General features: G+C 34.4%; 2 protein-coding genes across 7 annotated transcripts; both read left to right on the plus strand.

The window, feature by feature from the left end:
- Window positions 1-1,579: 1,579 nt before the first annotated feature.
- Window positions 1,580-9,582, plus strand: LOC129313745 (uncharacterized). 6 transcript variants are annotated; one of them, XM_054957107.1, is made up of 13 exons: window positions 1,580-1,733; window positions 2,149-2,387; window positions 2,492-2,618; window positions 2,925-3,052; window positions 3,129-3,198; window positions 3,301-3,403; window positions 4,723-4,840; window positions 4,922-5,003; window positions 5,793-5,854; window positions 6,279-6,351; window positions 6,463-6,543; window positions 6,984-7,039; window positions 9,119-9,299. In XM_054957107.1, the coding sequence occupies exons 2-13, from the start codon at window positions 2,185-2,187 to the stop codon at window positions 9,150-9,152; spliced, it is 1,137 nt and encodes a 378-aa protein (XP_054813082.1). In that variant the 5' UTR covers window positions 1,580-1,733; window positions 2,149-2,184; the 3' UTR covers window positions 9,153-9,299. The 6 variants fall into 6 exon arrangements, with proteins under 6 accessions (XP_054813082.1, XP_054813079.1, XP_054813080.1 ...); XM_054957104.1 differs by having other exon boundaries at window positions 1,581-1,733; window positions 6,959-7,039; window positions 9,119-9,582; XM_054957105.1 differs by having other exon boundaries at window positions 1,581-1,712; window positions 6,959-7,039; window positions 9,119-9,582.
- A 2,223-nt stretch (window positions 9,583-11,805) lies between these two features.
- On the plus strand, window positions 11,806-16,657 carry LOC129314403 (uncharacterized). The gene is made up of 3 exons (XM_054957847.1): window positions 11,806-12,091; window positions 12,940-13,277; window positions 14,278-16,657. The coding sequence occupies exons 1-3, from the start codon at window positions 11,872-11,874 to the stop codon at window positions 16,366-16,368; spliced, it is 2,649 nt and encodes an 882-aa protein (XP_054813822.1). The 5' UTR covers window positions 11,806-11,871; the 3' UTR covers window positions 16,369-16,657.
- Window positions 16,658-17,890: the final 1,233 nt, after the last annotated feature.

Consider the following 17,890-nt stretch of genomic DNA (forward strand, 5'->3'; position numbering starts at 1 on the left):
TAACATCAAGTTCATTCCAGTCTATCTAAGAATGCATTGAATATGAGGACGATGGGAATATAGAAAATTGCCGTAAAGTATAAAACAAATTAAGTGATATCTATTCAAGGAACGATGTCTCTTCTCCATATCCAGATGCCTTGCCTTCAATCTCTCCCTTGCGCAACACTATTGCGAGTCTCATAGAAGATTTTGGTGTTTCTTCCTCTCAGACTCATATTTTCCACCTAGTAACAAGAGATTGGAAATTTTTGGAACAACTCAACAGATTCCCAACTAAACCAGAACATGATCGTTCCAGTGTTGTCGATGAAGCCTGCGAGATGGCAACCTTGCTAATAACTGCAACACGTTCAGCACCACCTCCTCCATTCACATAAGTAGATTGATAACACATAGTGGAAAGAATAAGAATGTCACTGCTGCCATTCATGCCTCTGTCCTCTTCCATGTTGAGTCGCTGATCTCGTATTCCAGAGGGAAAGATCAAGTCGCCGACATGAATTCCATTTCGCCAGTTTCCTCGCCTTCAAGACATTTAGGGTCATAGTTGAAGGCGAGCTTGCAAATGTTGTCGAAAGCGAAACACTCCAAGATGTTCTACAGGTATAGGATCCGTTGGGTCTAAATTTTGACTTGTTCCTCTAGGTAACCTAGATCGAAGCCTTATCAGACCTTTCATTGAACTGTGACCATCAACCCCCTCGGCTCTTCCTTTGCCATGTCGATCCATAACTCAAGCATTCTGAAATCCAAGAGATTTGCTTGTGCGAGAAGATGCTCAAGGTTTGGAGGCTATCAGATTTAACTCGAGAAATATGCTTCGATTCCATGGGATTCACAGATGGTAATTTGGGGGAAACCACCTTGGTGGGAAAAGGGAAAACGAACCCAAGAAATTTGCTCAACGAGTATGGACAGAGCGGCTTTCGAAATGGTCCTTTGACAGGCGGCAAATGTCGTCTGGTCTTCTAACAAAGTTGGCGACATTATTCTATTTTTTATATTTTCAAGTACACTGCTTCTTATAAAGCGCAAGAATGCTAGCTTCTTATTTTAAAAAAATTTTAAAATATTTTTACCATTTAATTTTAAAATAAAAAATACATAGAAATAAAATTAAATTTAATAATTCATTAAAAAAATTTAATATTACTTCTATTATTAATTAAAATTAATTTTGATGGTTAATTAACTAAAAATTATAAAAACTTTAAAAATTAAAAAAATGACAAAAATTATAAAAAAAGACTTAAAATTACAGACAAAGACACAACAAATTATAAAAAAGGCTATAGAAAATTTTATTAATTTCTTTTTGTTATAATTTTTTAAGTCATTATGTGTCATTTTTGGATATTAAAGTTAATATTTGTTAACTTTAAGAGAGTAATATTGTATTATTTTAAAAAATTAAAAAAAAAATATTACATTTAAAAATAATTTTAGTGTTCAGATATTTTTGGACTTTAATTTTAAGGGCAAATTTACCTCCTACTCTTGAAAAATTTGAAAAACAGAGAAAATGCGCGAGGGGGACTGGAGAGACATGAATAGAGGACCAAATGACCTATATGTCATTTTCTCGATCTCATTCCCGCTGATAAAGCTAACATAAAAACTTGACCTCCCCTTCCGCGGCTCAGCTCCGCAATTCTGTGAGCGTCGAGATCCGGCGCGAAGGCCGAGGAAGATTCGGACTCTGGACTCTGGTAGCACCTTCCTTTATCCAAGTAAATTTTAAGGAAGACGTTTTCTAAATATGTTGCCTGCTCATTTACTGTTTGATAAAATGCTCCAAGTACTTCTGGCCAAAAGAAAAAGAATGAAGCTTCTTTTTCTCGAAGCAGGAAAAAGTATGTTTATGGTTTATAAGTAGTTCTGCTCATTCGAAACTTGTTACCATAATCTTGGGTTTTGTAGCCATACTTGGAGACTGCAAGCGTTTTTCCTAAAAGATTCATTTTGTTTTTTTTTTTTTTTTGGGGGGGTGTTAATGCTGTAAGCTGTTGCAACTTTACAAGTAATCTTTCAAAAGCTCATACATGTGGGATTATGTTATGTAAACTTTTTTTTTTTGGCATATACTTGCACGGTTACACCAATTGCTATGCTACAGTGTAAGAAATGGTTTTGTTTGATGGATAGGTGCCTGAAGGAGCAGACTATGGTTTGCTAAAAGGAATGATGAAGTTTGCAGGATATTCCCTGGCAGTTTCATCTACTCCTATAAGTTCTAATATCATTAAAAACCGTTGCAGATTGTCAGTTGGTATATCTCGCTGGAAATTGCACAGGTCAAGGGTCTTTTCTGCTTTTACACAGAACGAAGAGTCACATGGTAAATCTATGATGGTTGCCAAATACTACCTTCCTCCCTGGTTTAGGTGTGTCTAAGTGCTTCTGTTTTTTTTTCTTGTTCCACTCTGGATGTGCTAGTTTGTTGATTTTATTTTTACTCTGGTCTTGTTTTTGGTTGCTTGTATATCAGTGTTGCTCCAATGATGGACTGGACAGATCATCACTATAGGACTCTTGCACGCCTCATATCAAAACGCGCTTGGCTGTACACCGAAATGCTTGCAGCTGAAACAATTGTTTATCAGAACGGCAACCTGGTAAACTTTTAAACAGCAGTGTAATTGTTCATACTTAAAACAAAAACAGAAAGGAATTAATGATCATTATATGAGAGGATTCTTCTACATGTTTGCAGTATTTGTAGTGTCCTATGAGTTTTCTGTTTTCGATGGTATAGTATATAATTTGTACAAATTGACTCTTTGTAAATAAGTCAATTATCCATCTCTTAGGAGTTGAGCACGTAAGAACACAAATAAATGGGATTGATATTGCCACCATCATTTCTAGTTCATTTGATGCTTCAAAATCATTGACTCTTTTGTTTTGTCTGTTCTGCTCAGGACAGATTCTTGGCATATTCTCCAGATCAACATCCTATTGTGCTTCAAATTGGAGGGAGTAATTTGGAAAATTTGGCAAGAGCAACTGAACTTGCAAATGCTTACAACTATGACGAGATCAATTTTAAGTTTGTATACTTTCTAGAACCTTTATTTTGATAGTTTCATGTACTTGTCTTTGACTGAGACACTTTCACATGTCAGTTGTGGATGCCCTAGCCCAAGAGTAGCTGGGCATGGGTGCTTTGGTGTGCGTCTTATGCTTGATCCAAAGGTTAGGAAGCCTCCTAAAATCATGACCTTGCAAACTGATTGAATATCTAAGTTTCCTTTGAACATGTGCATTAATGTAGACGTTTATTGTATACAAGGAAAGTTTGTTGCCGAGGCCATGTCAGTCATTGCTGCCAACACAAATGTGCCTGTCAGTGTCAAATGTAGAATAGGTGTTGATGATCATGATTCTTACAATGAGCTTTGTAAGTTTCTTCTCTGAGCATTCTGTCTGTTCAAGTTGAAGGCAGGAAAACTAGGATTTTATGGATGGGATTAATTTGCCTCTTCAAAAATTTGTATCTAAACATTGTATTGTAGATATTACAGCAAATTTACGTTATTATGACTCCAATGTTTATCATATTTTGCTAACATTTGTTGTACCTTTGCCGTGTTTAAACAATATTTTGTATTTATAATTGATTCAAAAAGGTATCTAGTTGATTTATTACATGATGGGTACTGATTTCAATATCCCATGGTTGATGGCTTGTTATTTTGAAATGGAAATATGGAAATTAGAAACCAATTAGTTACGTGCTGATATGAGACAAGAATATAATAGGACTGCAATCAGTAATCTTACTAAGGATGGGATGCTACATATAAAAAACGATTTTTTTTTTTTTGGTGGCAAAGGGAAGTAACAATAAAAAGAAAAAACTGAATTAGAATGATAGATGAATAGAGGATAAAAATGTTTTGAACAGCAAGTCTTTATGACAGAGGTTTTAGAGATTATTTGTTTTTTCATTAGACATGCAGTGTCCATTTGTTTGTCTCTAGATTTCATGGTTCTTCCCTAGGAGAAAATGAAGATATTTGAGGAGAAATTCTTATTATATTTCCACTGGACCCTTTCAAGGGAATATATACAGGTATGAAGACACAAATCTGGCCTTAAAATGAGGGATAGGCCGAGATACAAGGAAGGAAAAAAAATGGAAATAATCATCCTGACTAAATAAACATATATTTACACTATATATGTTTGATATTAATTGTAAGGATATTAGGATATCAACAGAAAACCAGCTGGAATAAGATCTTAAGTTGGATAGTCATTTATGCTAGTCTCTTATCCTTAGTTCAGCCTTTTAGTTGAACTTGTAGTTCTAGCGCAATGGCTCTCTATTGGGGCATCACATACTGAATATAATTGTAAAATATAAAAGACATAGGGAGTTGCACTAACAAGAGCCGTGAACCATATGACTTATCTTTGGTTCCGAGCATTTGCATGGGCCCACTTTAGTTCTAAAACAGGTTCTCGTTGAGCACTTTGTATGGAATTTTTCTTTCCTAGTCTGTTGGCTGTTTATATTGTCTTTCTGGGATCATTTTCTTCAGCATAATGAAAGCTTTTGCAATGTTATTGTATTGTCTTAACTTAATCTATACCTATGGAACATTGTCATTTATGTCAATTAGAATGGGTTATCTTAGGTTCTAATTTCTTGTCATGCTATTATTTTTGGGTTTGAATACTGAACTTGCTGTCATCACTATTATTGCCAATCAGGTGATTTCATAAACAAGGTTTCTTCTATGTCACCCACTAAGCATTTCATAATACACTCAAGGAAGGCACTGCTTAATGGCATTAGCCCTGCTGAAAATCGGAGTATTCCCCCTCTGAAGTATGTGATAGTAAATTTTGATTTGTGCAGTCATATTATATTCTATATAAAATTACACATGAGTCCTCATTTTTCATGCAGATATGAATATTTTTATGGTCTCCTACGCGACTTTCCTGACTTAACATTTACCATAAATGGTGGCATTACTAGTGTTGGTGAGGTGAGCTGTGGTCATTATTATCAGTCTTTGTGTCATGACCTGCATTTCCATTAAGGAACAACACCTCCTGACCAAAACAAAAAAAAAAAAAATGAAGGGGCCAAAAAGGAAAAAGGAGGCTCCCTTACATTTAGGACCATGTCTAAAATTTCAGACTGCTTGCTATGTATTTTTCTGAATAATTGTACTGTTTGCATGTACAAATTTTGCTGTAGTAGAATAATGACCTTGATCGTCAATTTTAAGGAGATTCAAGCCCAAAGTCTGACAAAAGTATAGATGAGGTGTAAGCCACTAGGTGTGATTATGGTGTGGGATTTGGAAAGTTAGCAAGATATTTTAGATTTAAATTCTTGCTTTATCATGTATACAAAATTTATTTAAATAAAAAAAAGCAGAGCAAGAGAGAGACCTGAAGCCTGGTCATGATAATAGGTCATTTCAAACTTGACTAAAAGTTCCCTCTGAACTTAACTTGGAGCTATCAACATATGAAAGGCATCTTCTCGTGTTTTTCTTAACATAAACAATCTTCTCTGTGACATTGCTCTGTGGTTTTCGTGCTTAAATTTTTAGTGAAAAAGTGCTATAAATGTGTTGGCATACCTGATGTTAATGTTGGTTGATATCAAGTCCCTTTTTCTCCTTTTTGGCTTTTGAGATAATTTGGTGTTCTTGAAGAAGTAATGAATGGATAGGCAGTATCTTGCATTGGAACTGCTCTCTCATGATTGGCATATTTATTCGGTAGTGTGATCATTGGCTGTACTCACAGGGTTTTAATTGTAGGTCAATGAAGCTCGAGGAGCTGGAGCTCATGGTGTTATGGTTGGACGTGCAGCATACAATAAGTATATAAAGTGTTTGAAACAAGATTTTTTACTCGTTTTGAAGTTCACCTTCTAAAAATGTTTTGTTCACAAATGTCAGGAATCTGCCTTTTAAACAACTAAAACTGAAATTTGAAATTTCTCTTACCATGTTTGCTGCATGATTCCATATCTATGTTATCATGAAAAGAAATCTAAGGTTAATTTGTTAAGTGAGAAAATATTTAGTGTCTACCTTAACATGTTAAATAATATAAAGAAAATAATGTCACATTGTTTAACCTTTTCAAGAAGTAGATATATGTTTTCTTGATATTTTTTTGGGGTCATACAAATACTAATTAATTTGGGTGATAGTCATTCCTGATTGTTCATATTTTCTCTGTTTTATTATATTCTTAATGTTGATTATATGTATTGATACAATTATTGACCATCTCCACAGCCCTTGGCAAATTTTGGGACATGTTGATACTGCAATTTATGGTGAACCAAGCAGTGGTCTTACACGTCGTCAGGTTTAGTTATAGAATTTTGGATTTGGATGAATTCATCTGCACAATTCTTGAATTAATATCCAGGCTACTTAGAGTTCTTTCCTTCTTCTTTTTCCTTTTCATTTCATAAAGGTCCTTGAGAAATATCAAGTATATGGGGACTCAGTGTTGGGAATGTATGGACGTAAGCCAAATGTGAGAGATATAATGAAGGTAAGGTTAAATATAAATTTTAGATTTGAGATGTTATCCAAAATTTACCACTGTACCTTTGCTATTCATGGAAGTTCCTGGGTAGCATAGCATGTATAGGATCCGTACCCAACATGCTGTATTCTTTTTAAACCAAAAGGGGAATATGCTATTAGTTATACATATGACTTTAAATACTCATGTATGCATTCCTTTTTCTTTTCTTCTTGCGGTTCAATACTGGGAGTCATTAAATGGTTCTCATTCTCTATCAGGGGGTTACAGATTAAACAGTATGATATGTTTTTTTCCATTTCGTTTCATCTGCTTAGAACGTGTAATGTATTCCATAGATCAGTCAATACTGATATTTAACTGTTTATCTCCTGTATGCTAGTTTCTACTATCAGATAACTATCGTCTTAACTTGATGCAGCCCTTGCTTAATTTTTTTCACTCAGAGCCTGGGAACGGACTTTGGAAGCGCAAAGCAGATGCTGCATTCCAAAATTGCACAGTATGGTTACTACAACAATATCTGATTGGCAAAAATGTGTTTTTAGCGTCTTACTTTCATTTTAGTCTAATATGTTTCTTTGACTTTAAAAATTCACTCTTAACTTTTCCTTTTCTCTACCGATAACATTGGCGGAAAGTGCATGCATAGCACCAATATATCTTCGATAATTAGCATTGATTACTCATTACCAAATTTGCATCTCCGCGCAAAATGCACCATGTCGAAAAGAGGGAAGTAATATCTGAATCATCTTCCTCAAATCTAAAGGATCCTAGGATCTTTCACATCCTCCATTCTGCTTCCATTCTGTTCTTCCCTACATTCCTCTTTCTATCCTTTTTAGAGTCAGTTTGGATGCTTTCTATTCTCGTGCACGGCACTTACCTGCCATATATTCCCTGATGTTGGTTGATTGTGGGTCATATCACTTAAGCTTGATGGATCGATTATGTGATTCTAGTAGTTTCATATCTCCCATATATCTTGGTACTGAAACACATCAGATTTTGGGGGGGATAGGTCCCCAAAGTTTATTTGTTTCTAAATTATTATTTTATAAAAGGGAAGTTTATAAACTTGGAAATCAGATGATGTAGAATTTTCTCCTAGAATCGCAGTTATTTACGTAGTATAAATCTCAAAGACATTATTGCTGGACTTCCCTTCTGCTGAAGTGTGGTATTGCTCTTAAATACATGAGTTCCCTGAAACAAAGAGCAAATAAAGAAAAATGAGCTTGAACACTAAAATTTTATTTCCCTTAATTTGATCCGTCAAAAATGATGACGTCCACTATTTTTATTTATATTCCATGGGTATAGTCACCCAATGAGTTCAAACTCGGGGAATGAGTTGATTGCATTAACTAGAAGAGGAAAAGGAAATAGAAGATTAGAGAGAAAATAGGTTCTTTAACATCTGAGAGGTCATGCTCCTAGGCTAATTCCAGATATTTTTTCTTTCCTCCTCAGTCAAGCTTGCACCTAAAATACCTTGAACTACCCTTCAATCTCTCATTCAAGCTCACCCCTCCTTCACACAATGAGTTTATTTTGGGACATCACCCCACTCATCACTCCCTTTTCCTTTCTATCTCTATTCTTACTACATGATGTCCCGTTGTCACAATTGGACCCAAAAAATCCTGCTTCTCATGGTCGCTTGATTTTGTATACTAGTGAACTAGGGGAAGATGGTTCAGATATTCCCTCCATTTCTGAAATGTTGTGCTTTGTATGAATCATGGAGACAATGTGTCAGTAAGTTATCAACGTTATGGCACATTGATGCCATGCTTGTGTTTTCTGTTGATAATGTTACCAGTCTAAAAAGGGAGGAAAGATTTGAGAGATGTTAATGGTTTTAGTATAAAAGGTGCTTTGACTAAATCTAATGAGCAGGTACTTCAAAGAGTGTGTCCTTGAATTGTACAATTCAGATGAAGTCGGGAACACAGCGTATATAAACTTTTGCTCCAGCTAGTCTTTTCTACTATTATTTTGCTGTTCTCTTCCCTGATTTCCTATTTAGGGATGGTAAGTGGGGCGTGAAATGGTTGTGGCTATCTTTTAGTATTCCACCTTGGTTACTAATAGAAGCATATAACTATTCTGGGGCCTCATCTTTAGATAAAAAATGATCCATTTAAGATATATATCATTTACATTTTGATATTCGAGGTTGGTATAGATAGGATCAGAGGAAGGCATGAAAAAAATGGTGGGAAAATAGATTGTGCCGCACCTATAAAAAAGAGAAAAGAAGGATTTTTTTTTTTTTTTGAGAGAGTATATCTCTTGAACTACTTGACTAGTGCAGAGAATGAGTGACCGCAATCCACGTATGGAAATAGTGAGTCTTCTTTTACTTTAATATACAAAATGCGTAAAGAAAAGTTATCTGCACTAATTAAGTCAAGATTTTATCTTAAAGATACTGTAATTATGCAGTTTGTTAGACTTGTTTTGTCTAGATCTTACATCACACTATCACCTTGTCCAATGGGAATAATATGCTTTGTGCTTCAATTATTCCATCAGATGCATAAAATAATAAACTTTTCCTGAACCAATGCAGACAATCAAATCTTTTTTGGACGAAACCCTTGTAGCAATTCCTGACGCAGTCTTGGATTCACCTATTGGGGAGCCACGACCTGGTCGTACAGATCTTTTTGCCGACATAGAAAGTATACTGCCTCCTCCATACACAAGAACAAGAGAAGAAGATGCCATATATGCTTGAGTATTCCCTTGTCTTAATTGGTCTCATGTATTCTTCAAACCCAGTTTTGGGAAGAGAAAGTGGCAAGTCTCTTGTAATTCTAGACGTTAAAATATTGTTTCTTTATTAGAAGGAGGGCACTAATGGCCAGGGTTAAACCTTTGACCTCCCACTTATAGGGAAGCTCACATACTACTAACATTATAAAGCCATTGTTTGTTGTAAGTGATTGAATTTTGAAATTAATTTATTCATTGTAGAGACCTTAAGCAAAGATCAAAGAGATTAATGAAGTTATTGAGATTATTATATCATAAGATTTGGTTGTGATACTCATCTATTGGGATGAGGCTGATTGTTGTTGTTGCAGAGAACTAAAACAAAAGATGGAATTTGCTAGTACGTGTGATGGTTGATTTTGCTGCTATTTTGTGAAATTTTCTACCTAATACAAACTGTGATTTTGGGTGGCTCAAGTGGCAGCAGCCTACTTGTCCTTTATCTTCATTGGGTTGAAAAAAAAGATACTTGTTCCATCTAAAAATATAAGGCATTTTTAATTAAATTTTAACATCAATAAAGTAATTTTTTATCTTTAAATTAACTCTATTTTTTTATACTTACCCTTATTTAATTGGGTGTTTCTTTTTAAAATAAATATAAAGTGATTTAAAAAAAATAATGATTACACTTTATAAAATTAAAAATATCTTATATTTTTAAATATTTAATTTTTTAAAAAATATTTTATATTTTTAAATGGAGGAAATATAGATATTGTTGTTGAATCCTTGTTATTAATTTTACCGTTTTTGGATATTAACCAAAAAATTTTTCACTGTGATTTATGATGCCCCCTGACGCACGTACCCACGCCGACACAATGGCGGGATGCGGGAGCCTGATTGAATGCTATTTTTACCTTTTGTTGGGGCCAACTTTACAACAAAAATGAATAAATTAAGGTATTGTTTGTTTTTGTTTTATTTTGTTTTTAAAAAACCTTTGCTGATCAATTTTTAAAGATTATTTTTCAAAATAAAATAAAATAAAAATTTATTTAATTATGTTAATTTAAAAATAATTTGAGTTAAAAAACATACTTGATAGTTGTGGTTGCCAATAGTTAATGATGATAATTTATGATAATGATTAGTTATAGCTAAAAGTAATTTATAATAGTCAAATAGGGTTTAAAAAAAATTCTACAATATCTTTATTTTTCAATAATGTTTAAAATATTTAAATTCAAGATACTTTCCAAAATGAATTTTTTGTTTTTAAAAATAAAAAATTGTTTTTAAAAATAGAAATCAAACATACCCTAAATCTCATGTAATGACATGTTAAAAAGTCATATGTTGTACTCTGATGACAAAAATAAAAATTCAGATGAAATGTGAATAATGATAAAGATTGAAATTGTCAATAACATGTAAAAGAGGGAAAAAAAAAAGAAAGAATGACAACTGCTTTGGAAATAAAGGAGAATGTTCATTTAAGATTATCTCAAAGGAATTTATTACAATAAGAACTCATTAATCTTACATCAGATATTATTTTGTAAATATATATATATATATATATATTATTGTTAAAAATTAAGTCTTTAACAAAAAAGGCCCATCGAGGTGAATATTGTCTTTTGAAAACACACATTTGATGTTAAAAGTTAAATAATTAACAAGTTGAGGTTCACTTTGAACAATATATGTTTTCTTGAAAGGCCTTAATTGTCTATTTTCCCTTTTTTAAATAATGTACTAATCTTGAGCACAATTTTAAAAAAAAAAATTGAATGGGCAAATTTTAACATGAATGATAAAGAATGCTTGTGTAATTGAGGATTGAATCTTTTGTACAAAAAATTTAGTTATCAAATGTTTATAGTTTATTATAAAATATTTACAGTTTACCTTTATACATTAAGGGTGATAGTATGTTAGACTAAGCTAGATTTTGATTTAATAAGCTTAAACTTATATAATAAGTTAGAGGTTTGAGTCTGATTTGAAATTTATACAAAATTTTTATTCACAACTCATGCTAAAACCTGATAGCTTGCACATATATTTATATTTTAAAAAAATAAATTTGAGTCTTTACATTTTGTTTGTGTTTTGTTATAAGTTCTTGTATTTTTTTAGTATTTTAAGTTCCTATATTTTTCTATTTTGATGTTTTAGATCCCTAAATGAATAAAGTGTAGGGATCTTAAAGTGACCCAAATAATCAAAAAACAAAAATATAATGATTTAAAATATCAAAAAAAATATATGAATCTATAATAAAATACAAGTAAGATATAGAGATTTAAAATTATATTATTTCTTTTATTTATGTAGCATAAAAATTTGAACAAATTATACTATTTATTTATTATGTGTGTGTGGGGCTTATCATTCAACTGCTCGTTAACATCACGAACGCATGTGGAGGGAAAAGAACAGGGTAAATAAAATAATTACGTTGCGTAGTTTCTCTCTCGACCTTTTTTGGGCCAAAACGTTGCGTGGTGTCTCAGTTCATCAAATCCTATATATCTTCTCTATTATTTCATTTCTCATCTCCTTAGGCCTCAAAGATCCAAAGAAACTGCGAGGGTGATGGAGACGGAGGCCAAAATCAGCATGTCCAATTGGAATTCGCAGACGAACTGGACCATTGCTTCTGGTTCTCTTCAAGATTGCATCACCTTCGAATCCTCACTGTCTTTGGCCAATGAAGGTGGCGATGAAGTAGGAGCGACCACTGTGGATTCAACACTCAAATCCTCTCTTATCCTCTGTCCTTCTTCAGCTGATTCTGGCCCTTGCGAGATCATGAGTAAGTCCCGAGTTTGATTCACCTTTTTGTTTCAATTCAAGCTGTATATTTTACAATATTGAGAAATTTATCCCATATTCAATTTCATGAGGTCGGATGAAGAACTTGGGACAATTCATGAATAGATGATGCTAAATTTCGTTTGTATATGTATATAGGGTACCTGTGTGTGTGCGCACGCGCGCTAGCCTGTTGCTGAAATTTGAGTATTCTCTGCGAAAACGAGTTTGTGAAGTTCCATTTGAATTCTAAGTTTGCTGTGTTTGTGCATGGGGTCATTTAGCTGGTTTCTATCATCTTTCTTCCTTTGAAACTGCTGTTGGGTGAATATCCATCTACAGTGCGTTTTTCTTATGGTTGTCTTTTGGAGGCTAGAATTAGATACTTTTTCTGTAGTTCGTTCTTCAAGTGACCGTGCAAGTCCCCCGACTCAGCCATGCTGCTTCTTATGGAGCAAGTGCCTTTTTGAAGTTTCTATTTTTTTAATGCGTGTAATCAAGAGTCAAAATTACTCATTAGATTAGCACTTCATTAAATGGGTTGGGTTTATACCTGGCAAAATTCTTGTGTAGCTCTAACCTCTTCTAAAATTGGTGCTTTGTGAGTTGAAGTTCTCTCTCATTTTCTATCCTTCCTCATTCTTCCTCCTGACATAGATCCTTCAATCATTTTAGAAATGTTGTGTATCACTGTCGTGATTAAGTGTATCAAGTATGTTTTCCATTATCTAGCTGAGTCCACTGAGCTGAAACTTTTGCTTCCATATGTAGTGTTGAATATTAATAGCTTGTTTCTTTAAGGAAACATGTTTCTTTTGGACACTTAAGGGAAAATTGCTTGTTCTGCAGTTAGTTTTGCACAAAAGCATGAGGTCTTACAAGTTTATGTTCGAAGTACAGCCCGAGTGTATGAAATTTACTGTGAACCTGATGTGCAGAGTAGTAATGAGTATCTCTGCACTGTTCGCTGTGGCATTGCTGCTAGAGATGGAGAAGTTCTTCATGCACTAAATGTCGAAGAAGTTGTTTCTTCACATGTTAAGGGCTTTAACAAAGAGTTGTCTGAAGAAAATAATAGAAGTGAAGATGACTGGGTTGATGTAAAAATTCCTGATTCTTCTCTGTTGGATGGGGGAAACCATGGTTTGCATACAAAATCATGCATTAACTCAGCAAAAAGCAGTCAGGTATGCTGATCCACTCTTTCCACTTAATACTTATTATGTCAGGTCGCTTGATTTCATTACTCATTTTTATTCCTTAGCATTCTTGCTCTCTTTCTTGGAGTGCAACCCCCTGTCATATTTGCTGTCTACCTTGTACGTTTGGGGGCTAAAAAGAAACCAAAAGAATGAAGGGTGAATAATGCATATGATCAATCCAGCAATGGTTCATTCTTTTCCTGATTTATGGGTCTTCTTTTTTAGGCATAGATGGCTTGTTTATAGACTCCCTGATGTACTTGGCATCTTGACCTTCAGTTTGGGCTAAGGAATAGTGTGTAGTTGATTTGAGTGAAATGATTCAATTTTAGGCCCTTTTGCTGTTTGCACAGATGCGAAATGAGGAGAATTGAGAAGACTGAGGAGCAGATGAAAATTAAAGGAAGATTGAAAGTTGTGTTTTGTTATATTTTCTTCAACCATCCTACTTCTTTCTGACCTAATGATGTTTTATTGATCCAAAAAGAATGGGATTTCCTTTGTGTTCTCTCCTTTTCTTTTCTTTTCTCTTTGTTTCTTAAATTGGCTTGTGATGAATTGATGTATTTTCTTTCACTCTTGGTCAATCTAAAATGAAAATACAAAATATGTACATGCATGGCAAATTTTATTGAGAAAGAAGAGCCTTGAAGTATGATGAAACCTTATTTGTCTTTGGAGGATGCTTTGAATTCCATGTGGACTTATCTCTTCTAATAATTTTTTTTTGGACCAGAATCTCTTCAAATAATTAATTCTTTTATTTATAAAATGATCACAAATTTGGCATTAAACAATAGCAGCCATAACCAAGATACTTTGGCATATTGTGCTTTTTTGGCTTTTTCTTTTTCACCACGTTCCTTTCCTTTTATTTCTTTCTATTGGAAGATAACTTTCCCTTAGTTGTGGTTTTCCTCTATTTTTCTTGAGTAATTTTTCTTCTTTTATAATAGTGAACAAGCTGATTGATGGAAAATTTCAGGATCTCTTTGAGGCTACTGCAGAGATTTCTGATGTAAATCCTTGCATGTCTGTCACACTTCGTTTGCTTTCACTCCAGAATAAAGGCTGTGTTTGTATTGATGAGATTTACGTGTTTGCTGATCCTGTTGCTCTAGCTGATTCTGAAAGACAAGAGAGTAATGCAGAAAACTCATCTGGCAGTTCTCTCATGGCTATGTTTCTTCCAACTTTGATGCAATTATCAAAGACAACTGCTCTGAGCCACATACATGAGGAGCATCCACCTGTTACAAAGGAAAAACAATATTTTCCAGAAGTTGATTTGGGAAAAAGCTGTCCATGTGACTCTGTAATTAACATCCAGCTGGAAGGAAGAGCTAGCAAAACTGACCATCAAGAAGGGGAGCTGCAAAAGGTGAATGAAGATAGTGGGGGCCCATCTCAATCAGACTTGCTCTTGCAAGATGCTCCTTTTGATAGCAATCTTATGACAACCTCCCAAGCCGATAAAATGGAGAACAATCAGAGTGAAACACCCTCAAAAGCTGCCAAAATAGAGAGCAATTATTGTGACTTACCCTCGGAAGCTACTACAATAGAAAAAAATCATGGTGACTCTCTGGGTGTTAATGTGGCAAAGGCACTGGAACAGCTTGTGTCTCGAATGGACAGGATGGAAGCAATCTGTTTGGGCTTTCAAGAAAAAATGCTAATGCCCATAAGCAGCATTGAGGCTAGGCTCCAGCAAGTAGAGCAGCAACTTGAAACACTGACCATCAAATTACATAATTCTGGATTGCCGCCATGCTCTAGAATTTATGCTCCAGATGGTTCCTGCATTCAGTCAGATGCTAACTCATTTGGCAATTGTCATGGTAATAAAGTCACTGGAGGATTAAAACCTGACAAGAACGGTTCTCACATTGAAGTACTATGTGTCTCTCCTGATGATATGTCTGATTCAGCAAATGCCACTCAATTGCACCCTGGTCTTTTAGTTACAGCTCCTGAGTTTCTTGATGCTGAGGATGAAGAAGAAAGTATAACATCGGGATTAGAAGCAACTTCAAACGATAAACAGAGGCAGCATTTGTCAATTGATGATGCTGTAGCTTCTGCATTAGCAGGATTTTTATCTTCTGTATCTTCAGAAACTCCAAGGTATACCAAAAGTCTAGTAGTCAGAGCCCCTGAATTTATAAATGAAGATGATCAGGAAACTAATGATGCTTCACCTAGAACTTCGTATGAGATGGAGAATAATGATGATTCAACCCATCTCAAAGACAGTAAGAGAATTAATTGCACACAAGAGTCAACTTCACACAGTGTTCATCCAGAAAGAGGGGAAAAGGTGAACAGAGATCCTAATGATGAAGCATCGGAAGGGTTTGCCAGGGAAGCTGAAGAATATGGCCAACATAATGCTGCAGAAGATGACCAGAAAGAGGTGGGCCTTGAAGCTGGCGTTCTAGCTGAGCATAATGCAGGAACAAGTTTCGAGCATACTGTGGAGGATAAGAAAAGCAGAAATACCAGTGGTCAGATAGATGATGGTTTGCCATCCACAAGTGACATTCCTAAGCCATGTCAGACTGATAGTGACCCTAGTGCTTCCACTGAGGGCGAAGTTTGTGTAAGCACTGACCATACAGACACCATAGCAACAAAAGTCCCAAAAAAAGCCTCTCATGAAGATATTATAGAGAATATTCTTGGATTTTCCCGCAGCTCCTCTGTGGTGGATTTCAAAACATCTCTCTTAGATGTAAAATTCATTTCGCAGGAACATCATGTTACCAAGCCTTTACTTGAAGCTCTTGTTCACACTCCAGAAAAGAGCTTTCAGGATCATCATGTCGGGGGAAACAGTGATGAACTTCCCATTGACGAACAATTTAAGACCAATGATAATCTTTCACTTGCAGAGCTGAATAACTTAATAGATGTTGCAGAACATGTGAATCCAGCTACTGATGGCCATTTTTCAGTGGATAAAGATTATTGTGCTTTGATAAATGTGCCTGTGGAAGTTGAGGGTGATAACCTGCAAGACGACCGTAAACGCAAACGCAAGGAGGATGAAATTGCTTCTTCAAGTCTCATATGAAGTAGGGTGATAATCTGTTCTTCTCTGTTTGTTTTGAATCTAGTTTATAATCTGGGTAATCGTTTGCATGAACTTGCGTTTCTTGCAATCTCCTTTTGAATATATTCTCCTCTGTTATTAGCATGTCTTTTATTTTTTTCTTTATTTAGTTGTTTTTTCCTTGGGGTTACACAAGTCAATAATAGGATGTTTGGGGGAATTTTCTTAGCCGCTGCTGATCTTATTTAGTGTCTTTGTAAATACTAAACAGCCAATGACATCTTTAATCTGAATTCAGCATTATAGTTCAGTATTTATTCCTTTTTATGCATTTATATATTAATAGAATTTGCTCAGTATGTTATCTAAGTGCTATGAATTATGATTGTTTAATAAATTGGAGAAAAAGCGAAAAGGATTGGTTTACTTGTGAATTGTCAGCATTTGACGTGTGACTATTGTGCTATTCAAGTTTCTAATACAAGTTAAGAATTTTTTTTTTTTTTGTGTTTGTCTCTCCTTCCCTCCCTGAAAATGATTTGAATGGGTAAATAAATCAACTTTGTAAATATGAAAATTTTGTAGAAATATATTTTCTTGGTTTTGATTATGGCAAAATTAGAGAAAATTTTACATTTAACAGGTTTAGTTTACTTAGAAATATGGTAAGAAAGTAAATTTGATAGCTTAAAATTCCTCTCTTCGTTTTGTCAAATTCTTGATTGCTTTTTGGTATTCAAAATTAATTCACGCTCCAATCAAAACTCACATGCGTATTTCAGTTTTTGCCTCGTTCTCATTCACATGTGAATCTTTTTGCATACACGCAAGTTTCAGTCTTTCATTTTTTTCAATCTTCCATATTTTTGTTTTGATTCTTCAAAGTTTCTAATGTTATTGGTGTTTCATTAACAATCTTCCAAGTTTCTTAAAACCTTTGAAGTTTCAGCAGCTCCTGCACTTCTGTCTGATATAACTTGTCTAATTCTTCAAAGTTTCAATGCTAATAATATTTTGAGGCTTTTGGTCTAAACTTTGAAGTTCCTCCTAAACTTCCAAGTTTCTTCATCTTACTTTGATTCTCGAAGCTCTAGAGTTATGTTTTAACTTGAGTGGGTGATACATTACCTTTATAAGAGAAAATGTTCCAAACTTACATAGTTAGTTTGGCTAGTATTGAGACATCCAAGATCCCAAACCAATCTTCAAAATTATAGTGAAAAATCACAAAAGACAAACTTGAGATTGGACACAAGCAAGTGGTTTGGTTGATCAAAATAAATTCTTGCGATTTTCTCTTTTCTCTACTTCAACATCTACATTCTAAGGTGATATTATTCTTTATCTTAAACTCTTTAATTAAGTCTTATTTGCCAAAACATTTTATTAAGCCCAATTTACCCCCTCCTAAACACTTTACAAATTTGACTTGTAAATATTAAATTATTAAAATTTTTGTTTGACCGACTAGTTATCAGTTGACCACCAATCAATAGCAGGTCAACGCTTCACTGGCTACAGGTCAATCGCTGCTCCATTTTAA

The sequence above is a fragment of the Prosopis cineraria genome, unplaced genomic scaffold, assembly GCF_029017545.1.
Source record: "Prosopis cineraria cultivar Desert tree isolate PC_DT_omini unplaced genomic scaffold, ASM2901754v1 PC6, whole genome shotgun sequence".
NCBI classification, from domain to species: Eukaryota; Viridiplantae; Streptophyta; class Magnoliopsida; order Fabales; family Fabaceae; genus Prosopis; species Prosopis cineraria.